The sequence below is a fragment of the Anomaloglossus baeobatrachus genome, chromosome 7, assembly GCF_048569485.1.
Source record: "Anomaloglossus baeobatrachus isolate aAnoBae1 chromosome 7, aAnoBae1.hap1, whole genome shotgun sequence".
Lineage (NCBI taxonomy): Eukaryota > Metazoa > Chordata > Amphibia > Anura > Aromobatidae > Anomaloglossus > Anomaloglossus baeobatrachus.
This window is the reverse complement of record NC_134359.1, coordinates 44,888,216-44,907,417: the sequence shown is the minus strand read 5'-3', so window position 1 is coordinate 44,907,417 and position 19,202 is coordinate 44,888,216. Positions and strand designations below refer to the sequence as shown.

The 19,202-nt window shown below is 45.9% G+C and overlaps 1 protein-coding gene across 1 annotated transcript in view; it reads right to left on the bottom strand.

The window, feature by feature from the left end:
• The window catches only part of PSMD14 (proteasome 26S subunit, non-ATPase 14), a 122,718-nt gene that overhangs the window by 51,565 nt on the left and 51,951 nt on the right, over positions 1-19,202 (bottom strand). Inside the window, exon 6 of the mRNA XM_075318832.1 lies at positions 9,659-9,809. Within this exon, the coding sequence (XP_075174947.1) occupies positions 9,659-9,809 (151 nt within the window). The remainder of the gene's footprint in view (positions 1-9,658; positions 9,810-19,202) is intronic.

Here is a 19,202-nt window from a genome sequence, read left to right as displayed (position 1 = left end):
ACTATGAGTTTGAACTCAAAAAAGTCTTTTTAGTTCCCGTCTAGGAAGGTAGCCCATTTAGGAGACCGGTTTGGATGTGTTAGGTTTCACGAGAGGCCAAGGCCAATGTAAAACAGTGTTATAAGAATCTTTATGTTGTCTCCTACAATCGGGCAATATTTAAAGAAAAAAAAACAAACACTTATATAAAGCTGAGAAGCTTAAAAGAAAAAAAAGCACATCATGGACAACAAAACAGTTCTCTGGCACCCAGAGACATAACACCAGCTTAGTAGTAATAGAGTCAAGTCAAGAGGCTACAGAAGAACAGCAGCAGCAAATAATGGCAAGTAATTTATCACTTCTCACCAGACTAAAAGCATGTAACACAAATGCTACGATGAAAAACCAAAAGTATGGGTATGCGAAACCCCCCAATAACACTAGCAAACAGGACAAAACATGGTGAGAAGAGCCGAGCGCACACCTGCCAGGCTTCTGGAGGACGTATCTCATCTGCAGTCTTGGGGACAAATTAACACGCCTTGCGTTGATAAGAAGCTGGGCTATACCGTGGCATTTTACAGCGGTGAGCTGGACTTAGCGGAAATACGGTTAAAGGCTACGTGAGCCAACGTTCCACAGAGAAGGAAATATTTTTTGCTTGAAGGACTGACCTTTCCTTGCACTTAAACCTAATGCACGAGTATAACAAGAAGAGATGAGTGAAGCAAGCCCATGTTCGGTTTTTGGGCCGAATACAGACTTTAAAAGGGAACCTGTCACCAGTTTTTCGGCCTATAAGCTGCGGCCACCACCACTGGGCTCTTATATACAGCATTCTAACATGTTGTATATAAGAGCCCAGGCCTGGGGTATAACATAAAAAAAGCCCTTTATAATACTTACCTAATGGTCGCACTGTGGGGTTTAGGGCGTCTCCGTTGTCCAGTGCTGGCGCCTCCTCTTTCGGACATCTTCGTCCTCTTTCTGAAGCCTGTGTTTATGACACACTCACCGGTCCTGCGCAGGCGCACTATAATACTTTGATCTGCCCTGCTCAGGACCTGAATGCCGGCGAGTGTGGATGACGTTGGACCCATCATGCACCGCGGCTAGAGAAGGCGAACAAAGATGGCCAAAAGTAGCGGCGTCGGCACCAGAGATGCCCATAAAGCCCACAGCGCGACCGTTAGGTAAGTATTATAAAGTGTTTTTTATGTTATACCTCCGGCTTGGGCTCTTATATACAGCATGTTAGAATACTGTATATAAAAGCCCAGTGGTGGTGGCCGCAGCTTATAGGCCGAAAAAATGGTGACGGGTTCCCTTTAAAAAAAAAACAAAAAAAAAAAAAACAGTTTGGGTGCTTTATGTATGTAAACCAGTCACGTGAGCATCGCTGTGCTCGGGTACGCTCGGTGCTCAGCTCATTGCGGGCCGCTTGCAGTGTATGAACAGCTCGCACTGGGTGTGACAACAGTGTGATCGGATGTAGTGTGCACAAAAATGGAAAAACCCTGCCCACTTGCCCACGGCAGTGATCTGTTTTTGGCTGGTTGCATGTGGACGGAGATCTGAACTGAAAATCAATGACTTCCATTGGGGATCGGGCCAAGTCCACACCCACGGAGGGATGGCTCAGCTGCACCGGCCGAATCCAAGTTCCATGGGTTCGCCCATCTCTGCTTGAGTTTCAGTAATGGTGGTAGCTTCCGATAGACTTTCTGAAAAGATTGCCCTGGAGGGTTGGGTCCACAATCAAACTAAACCCAACCTGATAAATGATGGAGCGCTTAGAGGATTCTGCGGGTCTAGCAGGTTGGCCATGCACATTAGAGCCAAGTTACTTGAACCAGCTGATTTTTGTAAATCTTTATTCTGGGATGTGCCGATTGCTCACCCAGACATTGGAGAAAAAAATGGAATAGGCATATTGGACTTCAACATGCATGATCATTCATTTTAAAAAAAAAAAAGCAAGGGGTAGCATCTTATTTCTCTGTGCCCATTATTAATATATGTGTGCTTAGCTAAACATGGTGGATATGTGTATGGGGGAGTCAGAAGGGAAAAAGCCTTCAGCTTAGGGCCATTTCACACATTCGGCTTTTCGCCGCATTAGGCGCACTCCATTGCAGTGTATACAGTACAATGGCAGCGCAACAACTTCCGGGTCACATGACAACATGAGACCGGAGCTTGTTGCGCTGCCATTGTTCAGTATACACTGTACTGGAATGTGCCGAATGCGGCGAAAAGCCGAATGTGTGAAATGACCCTTAGCGAACATTCAAGGGTCAGCTATTAATAATGTAAGGGCACCCCCAGCCACTAAGGCTTTACGGCATGTCTGCCTTCTCAATTTCTAAATTTATTAACTTGTACTAAAAGATTTTACAGTGAAAAATCGTTAATGATTTCTATCAATATCGTTATTGCGGTCAGAGCTCCATTTTATTAAACTCAGAATCCCCTTAAAAGGGAACTGAAGGCGATGGTATAAATTAAGCACACAAGGAATAAAGCCCCTACAAGAATCGCACCTTCAGTCGTCTAATCGTTACCTCCATTCTGCAGATACTGTCGTTTAAGAAATTATGCCAATTAAGGAGCTCGGTGCACCCTTGGTGTGGCCAAGAGGTCGAGTGCACTATTCCACCCACTGATTTTTACACCCTGCCTCCCTCACACATGACTGACTGCGCTGACTTACCTGGAGTAAGCACAGTCTGCAGAGAAACTCAGCGCTGTCATTTGCCAGTGAGGGAGGCACAAAACCAGTAGGTCCAACTGTGCCCTGAGCTTCTTGGCCGCACCAAAGGTGCACTATGGCATTTTTTATTAAACTTCAGTTTTTGCAGAATGGAGCAAATCTCAAAATCCCCTCTAAAGTGAGGACATGCTCTCAACGATGAATGCAGGTAGCCATTAGAAGACTAAAGTGTAATCAAACATGCCAATTAGGGATCTCGGTGCACCTTTGGTGTGACCAAGAGGCTTGGTGAACTTTTACACCTACGGGATTTATGCCTCCTTCACTGGCTTGCCTGAGTTTCTCTGCAGACAATGCTTGCTCCAGGCAAGTCAGCGGTGTCAATTACAAGTGAAGGAGGTAGGGCATTAAAAAAAACAAAAAATATAAATAAAAATTAGTAGACTGAAAAGTATACGGGCCTCTTGGGATGAAATTTTGGCAGGCGCTGTCTTTGCCAGGGAGGCGCATGCGCAGTGACTGCCTCAACACCCACAGGGCAGAGAAATTGATCTGCGCATGCGATGCCTGCAGCAATGACGGCGCCTGCGTGGGATTTTGACCAGAGCAGGCAAATGACTGAAAAAGTCACTAATGACCCGTCAGTAAAGATTGAAGGCGGATGGAGGAACCGGTGAACATTCGGACTGGCAAGAAACGACCCGCTGCACTTGCACCTCATTAGCTCTTAAGTTCAAAAGTCAATTGCTGAAGAAAGAGAACACAAATTCATGAAGATATCAATTTTATCTGCATTAAAGGGAAACTATCACCAGATTTGGCCCCTATAGGCTGTGGCCACCACCACTGAGCTCTTATACAGTATAAAGCATTCTAGAATACTGTATATAAGAGCCTAGGCCGCTGTGTAGAACGTAAAACACACTTATTAGACTCACCTAGGGGAAAGACGGGTCTGATGGGTGTCGCTGCTCTCCGGTCCGGCGCCTCCTCTCTGTAACGATATCGCCTGCTGCAGCTAATCGGTAAGATCAGCTGTTCTCCAGTCCTGTTGTGACACCGCGCGCGCTCCCACTGTCACAACGAGATCTGAAGAAGCGAGGGTGCATGCGCCGCCCTCTCAGACACCAAACACTGTAAGCGAGCTTCAAAAACATGGCGCCGGAGATCAGCGCTATGCGCAGGCGCAAACTCCGACGCCGTGTAACTGAAGATTAGAAATTTGCATACAGCCAAAGAAGAAAAAACAAAAAGCCAGCACCAAAATGTGCACTCCAGCACTAAAAATTCCAAACTGTACTTATTATAAAATTTTGAGATTTTTGGCAAAAAATTGCAATTTCTTGAGCTACCTCGCCACGCCAAGGCAAATCTCATTTGAGGTAGTCCTACACTAAAATATTTTTATAAAATGTGCCATTCGGCCTCACATATGAATAGTAGAACTGCTCTTAGCAGCACTCACCTGGTCTATTTCAATCCCGTACCCATGACTGAGTCATGGCTGTGGGCGGGACAGGTCCAAGCAAATGCTGCATGAAGTAAAAAGCCTGTGGACAAGGCCTGATGACTGAATGTGTACAGTCACCAACCGCCAAAATCTAGACAGATGGAATACATCCCAAATTGGGGTGCATAGCATGGTTCACGGTGGGAACCAGGCATGTAGAGTCCATCCGTTCACCTTTTCTACAAAGACACGGTGGTTGGATCCAAAGATCTCAAATTTGGACTCATGAGACCAAAGAACAGACTTGCACTGGTCTAATGTCCATTCCTGGTGTTCTTTAGCCAAAACAAGTCTCTTCTGCTTGTTGCCTGTCCTTAGCAGTGGTTCCTAGCAGCTATTTTACCATGAAGGCCTGCTGCACAAAGTCTCCTCTTCACAGTTGTTCTAGAGATGTGTCTGCTGCTAGAACTCTGTGGCATTGACCTGGTCTCTAATCTGAGCTGCTGTTAACCTGCGATTTCTGAGGCTGAAGACTTGGATAAACTTATCCTCCGCAGCAGAGGCGACTCTTGGTCTTCCTTTCCTGAAGCGGTCCTCATGTGAGCCAGTTTCTTTGTAGCGTTTGATGGTTTTTGCCACTGCACTTGTGGACACTTTCAAAGTTTTCCAAATTTTTCGGACTGACTGACCTTAATTTCTTAAAGTAAAAGATGGCCACTCATTTTTCCTTACTTAGCTGCTTTTTTCTTGCCATAATACAAATTCTAACAGTCTATTCAGTAGGACTATTAGCTGTGTATCCACCAGACTTCTGCACAACACAACTGATGGTCCCAACCCTATTTATAAAGGCAAGAAATCCCACTTATTAAACCTGACAGGGCACACCTGTGAAGTGAAGACCATTTCCGGTGACTACCTCTTGAAGCTCATCAAGAGAATGCCAAGAGTGTGCAAAGCAGTAATCAAAGCAAAAGGTGGCTACTTTTAAGAACCTAGAATATGACATATATTCAGTTGTTTCACACTTTTTTGTTAAGTATTTCATTCCACGTGTGGTAATTCATAGTTTTGATGCCTTCAATGTGAATCTACAATTTTCAGAATCATGAAAATAAGGAAAACTCTTTGAATGAGAAGGTGTGTCCAAACTTTTAGTCTGTAGTGTGTGTGTGATATTATATATATATATATATATATATATTAGGTGGGCATACGCTGCCACAGAAAGGTGTGCCTGTAGGATGACAAAACATGGCCAAAAATGGTTCATATATGGTAAATATATTACAGTGGAGGACGCTCGCAGCCGGCTCTGATCGCATCGCGCTCTTCCATATACTACATAAGTAGTGCAGGATATTACATTCACCAGAAGGATGCCTGCCGCTTGCTTTTCACAGGAATATCAAAGCTGCGTTTGACTCTCCACTTTCGGGAACCTGCGCGCACCGATGTGATTTTAAGTCGACCATGTTATTGTAATGTATTCTGCGATCTCACGCGCATTGTTGATCTGCCAGGTGTGGAATAAGAAGAAAAACACCAACTAATGTCCCATCTAAACATCTTTTATCACCTGCAACAGATCAGCTATCAGCTCCTTGCCAAACTTGCAGGATCTTTAAACATTCATGGTGGACATGTGACCCTGCGAGCGCAGCTCTGGGTGCGTTACTTCTGCTGCCGTGCTCTGTCAGGCGGCCACGAGTGATAAACATCAGCTCCCGTCGGCTGTAAGACCCTCGGCATAAAAAATTCAGAGAAATCAGACTTTTTATGCCATTTTCGCTGAAAAGCACAAACAACTGAAACGGGCTCATGCCAAAGGAATATCACTGAAATGATGTGATTGTGTGCTCGAAGATAAGACGCCTTCAAATTATTTATACCCAGTCAATTTTGGCTGCAGAAAACAGATTCCTTGGAGTATGTGCATTTTCTCACCGTTTCCTTGGAGGATTCATCGCTACAGCTCTATTTACTACACAACTTGGAAATACCTATAAGTGGCAGGCAGGGTTAACCCCTGCAAGGCTGCAGGGAAAAAGCTGGAACATGGGGCGCAAAAAAAGCAGCAAAATTAATTTACATAACACATTTATGTGAACTTCTAAAACAACTATTTCAGTTCCAGAAAAGTATATATAAAAATATATCAATCTAAGGATAACTGCACAATTCATTAGTACAGAAGTGCGAGCTACCCAATTATCTGTATATTCTGTACTTCATTATTCACCAGCAGCTTGTATTGCAGCATCAACGAGCTGCGCCCCAAACTGCCCAACAGATCACCAATGACTCCCCCAGATATCAGAGACCCCGGTCACTGGCTCCTCTCTACAAGGGCAGGATGTTAATGGCTGCACAGTATGTCTATCCACCATCCAGATATATTATCCGCCCATCCATATACAATCCATCTCATCACCAACCCTAATAAATCACATCATATCCATGTATAACAGTAATTATATATATTATATATACACATACATATACACATACACACAAACATACTCACCGTATACCTCCTTCTCTGTCTTATCTATATTGATCCTTTCATCCATCTCATATCTATCCATCTATCCAAGTCGCATCCATCCACCCAAGTCACATGCATCCATCCACCCAAGTTGCATCCATCTATCCAAGTCGCATCCATCCATCCACCCAAGTCACATGCATCCATCCACCCAAGTTGCATCCATCCATCCAAGTCACATGCATCCATCCACCCAAGTTGCATCCATCCATCCAAGTCACATGCATCCATCCAGCCAAGTTGCATCCATCCAAGTCACATGCATCCATTCACCCAAGTCGCATCCATCCATTCACCCAAGTCGCATCCATCCATTCACCCAAGTCGCATGCATCAATCCACCCAAGTCGCATGCATCAATCCACCCAAGTCGCATGCATCAATCCACCCAAGTTGCATGCATCCATCCAAGTCACAAGCATCCATTCACCCAAGTCGCATCCATCCATTCACCCAAGTCGCATGCATCAATCCACCCAAGTCGCATGCATCAATCCACCCAAGTCGCATGCATCAATCCACCCAAGTCGCATGCATCAATCCACCCAAGTTGCATGCATCAATCCACCCAAGTTGCATGCATCCATCCAAGTCACATGCATTCATCCAGCCAAGTTGCATCCATCCATCCAGCCAAGTTGCATCCATCCATCCAAGTCACATGCATCCATTCACCCAAGTCGCATGCATCAATCCACCCAAGTCGCATGCATCAATCCACCCAAGTTGCATGCATCCATTCACCCAAGTTGCATCCATCCATTCACCCAAGTTGCATCCATCCATTCACCCAAGTTGCATCCATCCATCTAAGTTGCATGCATCCATCCAAGTTGCATTCATCCATTCACCCAAGTCGCATGCATCCATTCACCCATGTTGCATCCATCCAGCCATCTCTGTCGCAACCATCCATCCATACACCCACCCACCCGTGTCACATCCATCCACCCACCGTCATATCCATCCATGTGTCATATCCATCCATCCATCCACCCACCCACCCACCCGTGTCGTATCCATCCATTCACCCACCCGCATCGCATGCATCCATCCATCCATCCACCCGCGTCGCATCCATCCATCCATCCACCCACCCGCGTCGCATCCATCCATCCATCCACCCACCCGCGTCGCATCCATCCATCCATCACCCACCCGCGTCGCATCCATCCATCCATCCATCCATCACCCACCCGCGTCGCATCCATCCATCACCCACCAGCATCGCATCCATCCATCACCCACCCGCGTCGCAGCCATCCATCACCCATCCACCCGCCTCGCAACCATCCACCCTCCTCGCAACCATTCATCTATCCCTGTAATATACCCCCACATTCATTCATCTCTGTAACATCCCCTCATATCCATCCACCCCACACCCCTCTGACCCATATTTATCCCAACATTATGCTCCGTCCTTTCGGAATCTGTAAATGGAGAACTGACGCTTCCTAACAAGTGATCACCCCATTATTTGGCCTCCACGGGTATATTGTGCCCTTTACGTCCGGGCCTGGGCTTACACTACGAGTACATTATGTGACTTTTTGGAATATCCATCAAGTGTATAAATTTACCATGCGTCCATACCCATCCGTTGCCCCAAGTCTGAAGATCCCATCAATGTTTTCCCGCACCGGCAAGTCATTAAGTTGCTTTTAGGTGTGAAAAAATAAATAAATAAAAAAAATTAAAAAAAAAGGTAAACACCCGCTAGCTTTGTGTAACATATAACTGATAGAATAGGCCTAGGCGGTGTCTCTTCTGTGATGGGGGACTGGATAATTTTCTATGGGCTGCCATATAGTTCTTAAATATTAGCAGTCCCAAATTACCCCAGACAGCGTTCCAATATGTTTGCTAATTAAACCTTGCTGAACCAATTAGTTTATTAGTTAATTAGGGCCCAGCCATGCACGGTATTCAGTTTGCCCCCCCCCCCTCCACCCCACCCAAAAGCAATTATTTCTTGGGTAATACACTACATTCACAGCAATTAAAACTTAAGTCAACTTGTGATATAAATGTTTTTTGTTCCCCCGGTGGAATATGGCGTCTACGTATCGTATACCTTTCATCCCAAAAAAACATTAAAAAAAAAAAAAAAAAAAAAAAGTGTTGGTGCTCGGGCTGCCGAGCGCGATGTTTAGCGAGCGACATAATGACGGGCTATTTTAAGGGGAAGGCAAACTTCTCTAATAATGCATTGCGATCACTTTATCATATCTATTATTTTACATTACAATGGAAGTGACATGTTCCAACAAGACACCTCAGCAGCGTCTTAAAGCAGTAAACCATTCCAGCCAATTTCTGGAGCTTCGGAGGATTTTTTTTTTATTTTTTTTTTCATATCTAATCCACTCTCCCTGTGGCTGAGCAAAATCGAATTGCCTCTCACATTTGCAGACAGCTCTGTGAAGGTGATAATAGACCTGCACCCTGCTGTCACGAGGCAGGAAATAGGAAAATGGCATATGGGGCTGAAGCGAAATACAAAAAAAAAAGAAGAAAAAAAAAGGAAACTAAACAAGAACAAAAGAGACTTAAACAAAGGACAATTACAGCCCCATACGCTTCGCAAGTTAATTTCTTTTCAAAGGCATTGATATTTCTCGTTCGGACGTAAAAAAATAAAGTAGGTGAGGTGCGGGGGACATGGTGTTGGGGGGAAACGCTGGGGGACATGGTGTTGGGGGGAAATGTCAAGATCTTTAATGGAAGCCTGGGAGGTTTTGGGGATAATCTCTGTTTGGGAAAGAACCCGATAAAACTCTACATGTCATCATTAACCAAAAGGGCTCATTGATACTCCACGAACCACCAAACAAGGCTCTTGGGAGCAAGGCGATGTATTAATTAAGAGTCGAAGCGTGAAAAGAAAAAAAAAAAAAAATTATAAAAAAAAATACACACATTTACATGAGCGATCCGATAAATAAAACAGCTTGTACTTTACCTTTCCTTTTACACTCTGGATGGGATCGACCACCACGGCTACGGCTCGTTCGGATAAGGCTTCGAAGCTTTGCTGGGTGTTGATATCCACTCCGGAGAGCCAGCAACCAAAACCGGGGTGACTGTGGTACCAGCCGACCACCATCTCGGGCCTGGAACGACAAAGACGGAGGCGGCTCAGGCTCCCAAAAAAGCAAAAAACAAAAAAAAAACGTGTTGCGATACGAAACATGAGGCATTAAAACTAACACAGGGTATAAATTAGGGCTGGAAAGAGGAAATTGAACGGTGTGAAAAAGGCGCCATTAGGAACGTTCACCATGGTATCATTGAGAACGCATGAACATGAATAAGTGTGACAAAGGAGTGCTATCATTAAGGGATACACATTAGCGGTAGTAGATGGTGCTTTCAGTACTTCACCCTGTTACCACACCTTCCCTGAGCCAGTTTTTACCCTTTCAGCACTTGAGTAAATATCTTCTCTTTAAATATCAATTAAACCAGCAGTACAACTAGGAACCCAGTCAAAAAGCAATTTGCACTGCTCCGCTCAGCTGCTGAGCCTTTTGCTAACATTAATTTTGAAGGTTTTTTTTTTTTTCTTCCCTTTCGCGCAGTATAAGAATTTTGAGCGTGAACATGACAACTGTTGAGAGGTAAAGAATAAAACGGCACCAGAAGATGATGAGCCGGATTAACGTGCGCCATTCGCCAGACAGGACTGTTTACTAATAAAGCAATTAGGACCGAGGATGACGGCAAAACCGCACCTTCTCCCGTGTAATGCTAAAGCATGGCGGGGCACTGCCGACTGCAAGAATGACAGCAGCGGGCACTGCCACATCCCGGATAGTGATGTCCAAGGGGTCCAGGGGTCACATTTCACCAAGGAAAACATCTGCATAATTACATAGTTACTTAGGTTGAAAAAAGCCCTCGGTCCATCTAGTTCACCCTTCCTTCCCCAATTCTACATTTTGTCCCCAAGTCATTTATAACCAACAATGTTGTGTGTACTGAGGAAATCATCCAGGCCTTTTTTAAAAGCTGTTATAGTATCTGCCATTACTACCTCTTGTGGTCGGCATTCCACAGTCTGACTGCTCTAACTGTAAAGAACCCTTTCCTATTTAGCTGCCGGAATCGCTTTTCTTCCACTCGCAGTGAGTGCCCCCTGGTCCATAGTGTTGTCTTTGGAAGGAATAAGTCATGTGCCAGTCCTTTATATTGACCACACGTGTATTTGTCTCCACTTCTTTAATTTAATCTTTGCACTTCCCACAAACGTCATTATTCCTTTAGGATTATTGGAAACATGTGGTCCCGATTCTTCCACTTCAGTTAAGCTAGTTTCACACTTGCATTGGACGGCTTCCGTTGCATTGCGTTGTGTGACGGATGCAACGGATGCGTTGCATATAATGGCACAATGGATGCAACGGATCGTACAAAACAACGGAGAGCTTTTTTTTTTTTATTCTTTACAGTTTTACCGGCAGCAGACTATTGTGAACGATCAGCAGATCACCCGGCGGCCGGCCGCTCAGCTGATCGCTCTCACATGCCGGCGGCCGGGCGCTCAGCTGATCGCTCTCACATGCCGGCGGCCGGGCGCTCGGCTGATCGCTCTCACATGCCAGCGGCCGGGCGCTCGGCTGATCGCTCTCACATGCCGGCGGCCGGGCGCTCGGCTGATCGCTATCACATGCCGGCGGCCGGGCGCTCAGCTGATCGCTCTCACATGCCGGCGGCCGGGCGCTCAGCTGATTGCTCTCACATACCGGCGGCCGGGCGCTCAGCTGATTGCTCTCACATGCCGGCGGCCGGGCGCTCAGCTGATTGCTCTCACATGCCGGCTGCTCAGCTGAACGTTCGGCCACCAAGAGACAAAATAAAGTTTATGTGATAAAAAAAAAAAAGCATGCGCAGTGAAATCCCATGGATTGCGCTGCTCAAAAAAAAAAAAAAAGTTACATGCTGTGTTCCTTCTGTCCGACGCAGCGTCAAAATAACGACGCTGCATCGTCCAGCGGATGCAATGCTGAGCCTGGTGCTATAGTGCGTCGTCCATACAAGTCTATGGAGAATAGCGCAGTGCGTTAACGGACTGCGCTATTCTCTATAGTGACGCAAGTGTGAAAGTACCCTTAGGAATGAACAGAGTCGTCCCCAACCTTTTGCTATCCTGAGCCCCCCCTCTCCCGGGAAAGGGGGGGGTGGGAGGGGGACGGGGGACATTTCAAAAATTCCGTTACGCTCCTTTGTCGGGCCACTGCCTTGTTCATCATTCACATATGAATAAATTGATTTCCTGTTGATTTATTTTACAAAACTTATTCATGTTGCAAAATTCTGTTTTGAAGTTTTTCCCAATTATAATAGGATTTCAATGGGCAGAACAGGAAATTTTACAGGATAGGAAAAGGTTAAAGGGAACCTGTCACCAGATTTGGGGCCTATAAGCTGCGGCCACCACCAGTGGGCTCTTATATACTGCATTCTAACATGCTGTATATAAGAGCCCAGGCCGCTGTGTACAACATAAAAAACACTTCATAATACTCACCTAAACGGTTGCTGTGGAGGATTTGGGTCAGATGGGTGTCTCCGTTCTCCGATGCCGGCGGCTCCTCTTTTGGCCATCATCGTCCTCCTTCTGAAGCCTGGGAGCATGACGCGTTCTACGTCATCCACACAGGCCAGCATTGAGGTCCTGAGCAGGCACACTTTGATCTGCCCTGAGCAACGCAGATCAAAGTATTGTAGTGCGCGCCTGAGTGGGACCGGTGAGTGTGTATGACGTAGGACGCATCATGCACCCAGGCTTCAGAAGGAGGACAAAGATGGCCGAAAGAGGAGGCGCCGGACCTGGAGAACGGAGACACCCATATGGCCCAACTACACCGCAGCGACCGTTTAGTTGAGTATTATAAAGTGTTTTTTATGTTATACACAGCGGCCTGGGTTCTAATATACAGCATGTTAGAATGCTGGATATAAGAGCCCACTGGTGGTGGCCGCAGCTTATAGGCCCCAAATCTGCTGACAGGTTCCCTTTAACTGCTGCTTTCAGTCTATGGCACCGTCTGCGCCCTCCCATCGCTGCTCCTTTCCGTTTAGCTCCATCACCCTACGTGCACACGTAATGCATGTGGTGCAGAAATTTCTGCACCATGTCTGGGCAAGAAAAAATACATTTCTTACATGCGTATTTGGTGCGGATTTTTCCCCATACACTAGTACATGTGAAAGAGGCATCAAGCCCTGGAAGAATTGACATGCCGCAGAATTAAATCTGGACCAAATCTGCAAGGACAAAATAAGTAACATGTGCATGAGGTTTCAAGAATCTCAATCACTTTGCGGGGATCAGGAAACCCTTCAGGTTTTGTGACAAATCTGCACAGAAAAACAATCTGCACTGTGTGAACAGGCATGGAGTTATCCAAAAAAATGACAATTATCACAGCTTTACAGGAGGGGCAAAAAGTGTCAGATCAATGGGGGCCAACACCCGGCTATTTAACATGGAGCAGCAGTGGTCATATGTGACTGCCTATCCATTCAATCTGAACCCAACAACAGGGCTGGTGGGAGTCGCAACAAGGAGACATTTACCACCTAATAAAAAAAAAAAAAAAAAAAAAAAAAACCCACACTTTTAGGCCTCACTCACATGTCTCCGGTACGTGTTTGGTCCGTTTCCTCACGTGCCGGAGACACGGGCACACGTAGACCCATTAAAATCAATGGGTCTGCACTCACGTGCGTGTTTTGCCATGGACCGTGTAGAGCATGCGTGTGCCCCTCACATAGACATGTCCGTTTTTCTCCAGCATCACGGGTGTCACACGGACAGCACAGATGTGATTTGTGTGACATGCACCGGAGAAAACACACGTGCCTGTGAAATAAAAAGAATATCTGTACTCACCTTCTCCAGCCCCCCTGTCTCTGCCGCTGCTGTCACTTGCTTCTGACCCCCGCTCATTATGCTCATTGAATATTCACTTCACTGCGGCCAGAAGCAGCAGGGAGTCGGCAGGACCGGAGACCAAAGATCAGCACCACGGACAGCGATGCCAGGGACAGGTGAATAGAAAGGTCTTGTTCTCCGTATATTATCACAGATAACACACGTGTGCCATATACACGGCACACGGAGGGCAAACGCACCTTTGACACGTCCGTGAAAAACGTGCGTTATTTTCACAGACATGTGAAGGGGGCCTAAGGCTGTGCACACAGTGCGTTTTTGCTTGCAGATTTGTGACAAAACTGCAAGTAAATCCTAATACCAGTCAATGAGAATCCTGACGTGTAATGACATTTTCTTCTTGCAGATTTGTGCAGAAAATCTGCAGCATGTCAATTTCAATTCTTGCTGCATTTTCCCCATTGAAAAAAAAAAAATGCCGAAAACGCATTAAAAAACGCATCAAAAATGTGGGAAACGTGTGCTTTTTTTTTGTTATGTTTTTCCTGTCTAGAGACGCAGATTTGGTGCAGAAATTTCTGCACCAAATCTGCAACGTGGTCATATATTGTAATAATCCTAAGTGTGTGTATATGCATGTTTGTACAGTATGTATGCGTAATATATATATATATATATATATATATATATAACAAAAATCATACATTACACAATACGTAAATTCTAGAATACCCGATGCGTAGAATCGGGCCACCTTCTAGTATGTATATATATATATATATATATATATATATATATATGTATATGTATGTATATGTATGTATATATCTATATCTATATATCTATATCTATATCTCTATATCTATATCTATATATATACACATATATATATATATATATATATATATATATATATATATATATATATATATATATATATATATATATATATATATATATATATATATATATATATATATATATTATATATACACATACTAGAAGGTGGCCCGATTCTACGCATCGGGTATTCTAGAATTTACGTATTGTGTAATGTATGATTTTTGTTTATATATATATATATATAGATGTTGTTGTCTGTAGTTACCAAGTGTTTGTGTAGGGCGCTGTACATGTTCTGGGTGTTGTCTGGGTGTGGCGGGGGGTGAGAGCGGTGTTTGTGTGTTGCGTTGTTTGTAGAGCGCTGTGTGTCTGTAGCGTTGTGTGTGTGTTGCGCAGTTTGTGTGGGTGTGGGGTGCGTGTGTGTGTTTTGGGGGGAGGTATGTTTTGTGCAATGTGTGTGTGTTGCGCGGTATGTGCTTATATTTGTGTATGCTGCGGTGTTTGTGTGTTGGGTGTTGTGTGTGTGCGGCGTTGTCTGTGTTTGTGGGTGTCTGTATAGGGCGGTGTTTGTGGTTCCCAGTGTGTGTGTGGTGTGTTGTGCGGTGCGCGTGTGGCGGTGTGTGTGTGTTTTGGGGGGAGGTGTGCACCCCCATCGTGCTCCATCCCCCATGCTGCGCACCCCCCATCGTGCTCCATCCTCGATGCTGCGCACCCCCCCATCGTGCTCCATCCCCCATGCTGCGCACTCCCCATCGTGCCCCATCCCCCATGCTGCGCACTCCCCATCGTGCTCCATCCTCCATGCTGCGCACTCCCCATCGAGCTCCATCCCCCATGCTGCGCACCCCCATCGTGCTCCATCCCCCATCGTGCTCCATCCCCCATGCTGCGCACCCCCCATCGTGCTCCATCCCCCATGCTGCGCACTCCCCATCGTGCTCCATCCCCCATGCTGCGCACTCCCCATCGTGCTTTATCCCCCATGCTATAATAGTTCTCCTATTATACTCAGAGAGGAGTATAATAGGAGGACTATAATAGGAGGAGTAGTCCTGGGAGGAGAGGAGTATAATGCCGGCTCCCTGCACATGTGTACCGGGAGCCGGTGTACACTGGTAACTATGATACACATCGGGTAACCAAGGGACCTTAGTTACCCGATGAGTATAATGGTTACCAGCGTTAACCGGCTCCGTCACGATCCCAGCATCGCAAGGTTATGTCTGGCGATGCGTGCGGAGGGCCGGGGCGAGCGATCAATCCATGCGGAGGGCGGGGCCAGGCCGAGGCGAGCAACCAATCCGTGGGGGTGCAGGGCCAGGCCGAGCCCAGCGGCAACCAATCCGTGTGGGGGGGGCCAGGCCGAGCCCAGCGGCCAATCAGACGGTCGTCACTGTAATGACAGTTACCGTGACACAATTTTGGAGCAAGACAGACAGACAGACAGTATAAGGCAATTATATATATAGATATGTGTCCAAACATGTGGTGTGTGTATATATATATATATATATATATATATATATATATATATATATATATATATATATATATATATATATATATATATATATATATATATATATATATATATATATATATATATATATGTGTGTGTGTGTATACAGTTAGGTCCAGAAATATTTGGACAGTGACACAAGTTTTGTTATTTTAGCTATTTACAAAAACATGTTCAGAAATACAATTCTATATATAATATGGGCTGAAAGTGCACACTCCCAGCTGCAATATGAGAGTTTTCACATCCAAATCAGAGAAAGGGTTTAGGAATCATAGCTCTGTAATGCATAGCCTCCTCTTTTTCAAGGGACCAAAAGTAATTGAACAAGGGACTCTAAGGGCTGCAATTAACTCTGAAGGCGTCTCCCTCGTTAACCTGTAATCAATGAAGTAGTTAAAAGGTCTGGGGTTGATACAGGTGTGTGGTTTTGCATTTGGAAACTGTTGCTGTGACTAGACAACATGCGGTCTAAGGAACTCTCAATTGAGGTGAAGCAGAACATCCTGAGGCTGAAAAAAATCGATCAGAGAGATAGCAGACATGCTTGGAGTAGCAAAATCAACAGTCGGGTACATTGAGAAAAAAGGAATTGACTGATGAGCTTGGGAACTCAAAAAGGCCTGGGCGTCCACGGATGACAACAGTGGTGGATGATCGCCGCATACTTTCTTTGGTGAAGAAGAACCCGTTCACAACATCAACTGAAGTCCAGAACACTCTCAGTGAAGTAGGTGTATCTGTCTCTCAGTCAACAGTAAAGAGAAGACTCCATGAAAGTAAATACAAAGGGTTCACATCTAGATGGAAACCATTCATCAATTCCAAAAATAGACAGGCCAGAGTTAAATTTGCTGAAAAACACCTCATGAAGCCAGCTCAGTTCTGGAAAAGTATTCTATGGACAGATGAGACAAAGATCAACCTGTACCAGAATGATGGGAAGAAAAAAGTTTAGAGAAGAAAGGGAACGGCACATGATCCAAGGCACATCACATCCTCTGTAAAACATGGTGGAGGCAACGTGATGGCATGGGCATGCATGGCTTTCAATGGCACTGGGTCACTTGTGTTTATTGATGACATAACAGCAGACAAGAGTAGCCGGATGAATTCTGAAGTGTACCGGGATATACCGTATTTTTCGGACCATAAGACGCACTTTTTTCCCCCCAAATGTTGGGGGAAAGTGGGGGGTGCGTCTTATGGTCTGAATGTGGCTGCGGGGAATGTGGGTGCTGCGGTGGAGCGGGTCATCGGGGGCACGAGCAGGCTGTAGCAGACTGCCGTGACCACGTGGACCCGCTCATTTAATATGCACGCCCATCCCCCGCCCATCATCCCTCAGCGCTGAAGCTGGCGCTGACAGGTGGGCGGGATGATGGGCGGGGGATAAACAGCCGGCTCGCATGATCACCCCTGGCAACTACGGCCTGGAGTGATCATGTGCGGCTGTATTCACTGCACCCCGTGCATCATCATCATCAGCGCGGGGAGCAGTGAATCAGTGTACAGTACTCACCGTTCCCCTGCAGCATCGCTCGTCCTCCCGTCTGGGTCAGCGGCAGCGCCGCTGATTGGAGCCGTCCCCATTGCCCTGCTGGATGGCGATCATCTCCTGTGTTTGTGCCGGCGGCTGAGTGGAGCTAGCGGCGCGCACAGCGATGACGTCAACGCTGTGCGCACGTGTCCACACGCAGCCTCCGGGACACTGGCACAGACACAGGAGATGATCGCGATGCAGCAGGGTAATGGGGACGGCTCCAATCAGCGCTGCCGCTGACACAGACGGGAGGACGAGCGATGCTGCAGGGAGTGAGGTAAAGTGAGGTGAGTATGAACGTTTATTTTTTTTTATGTGCCACAGGATGCGGCCATACACCAGGATGGGGGCATATTATGAGCCGGATGGGGGCATATTATGAGCCAGATGGGGGCATATTATGAGCCGGATGGGGGCATATTATGAGCCGGATGGGGGCATATTATGAGCCGGATGGGGGCATATTATGAGCCGGATGGGGGCATATTATGAGCCGGATGGGGGCATATTATGAGCCGGATGGGGGCATATTATGAGCCGGATGGGGGCATATTATGAGCCGGATGGGGGCATATTATGAGCCGGATGGGGGCATATTATGAGCCAGATAGGGGGCATATTATGAGCCAGATGGGGGCATATTATGAGCCGGATGGGGGCATATTATGAGCCGGATGGGGGCATATTATGAGCCGGATGGGGGCATATTATGAGCCAGATGGGGGCATATTATGAGCCAGATGGGGGCATATTATGAACCAGATGGGGCCATATGCCATGATGGGTTATATAGCAGGATGCGGCCACATGCCAGTATATAGCAGGATGCGGCCATATGGCAGGATTACGGTATATAGCAGGATGAGGGACATATACTGTTTATACCAGGCAGGGAGGATCATTACCAGGATGCGGCACCTTAGTAGAGAATTTGGGGACATTACCCCCATAAAAGTGTCAGCAGCAGATCCTCGCCCCATAACAGTGTGTCATGACCACATTTTTTGCTTAAAATTTTATTTTCCTATTTTCCTCCTCTAAAACCAGGGTGCGTCTTATAGTCCGGTGCGTCTTATAGTCCGAAAAATACGGTACTTTCAGCCCAGATTCAGCCAAATGCCGCAAAGTTGATCGGACGGCGCTTCATAGTACAGATGGACAATGACCCCAAGCATACAGCCAAAGCTACCCAGGAGTTCATGAGTGCAAAAAAGTGGAACATTCTGCAATGGCCAAGTCAATCACCAGATCTTAACCCAATTGAGCATGCATTTCACTTGCTCAAATCCAGACTTAAGACGGAAAGACCCACAAACAAGCAAAACCTGAAGGCTGCGGCTGTAAAGGCCTGGCAAAGCATTAAGAAGGAGGAAACCCAGCGTTTGGTGATGTCCATGGGTTCCAGACTTAAGGCAGTGATTGCCTCCAAAGGATTCGCAACAAAATATTGAAAATAAAAATATTTTTTTTGGGTTTGGTTTATTTGTCCAATTACTTTTGACCTCCTAAAATGTGGAGTGTTTGTAAAGAAATGTGTACAATTCCTACAATTTCTATCAGATATTTTTGTTCAAACCTTCAAATTAAACGTTACAATCTGCACTTGAATTCTGTTGTAGAGGTTTCATTTCAAATCCAATGTGGTGGCATGCAGAGCCCAACTCGCGAAAATTGTGTCACTGTCCAAATATTTCTGGACC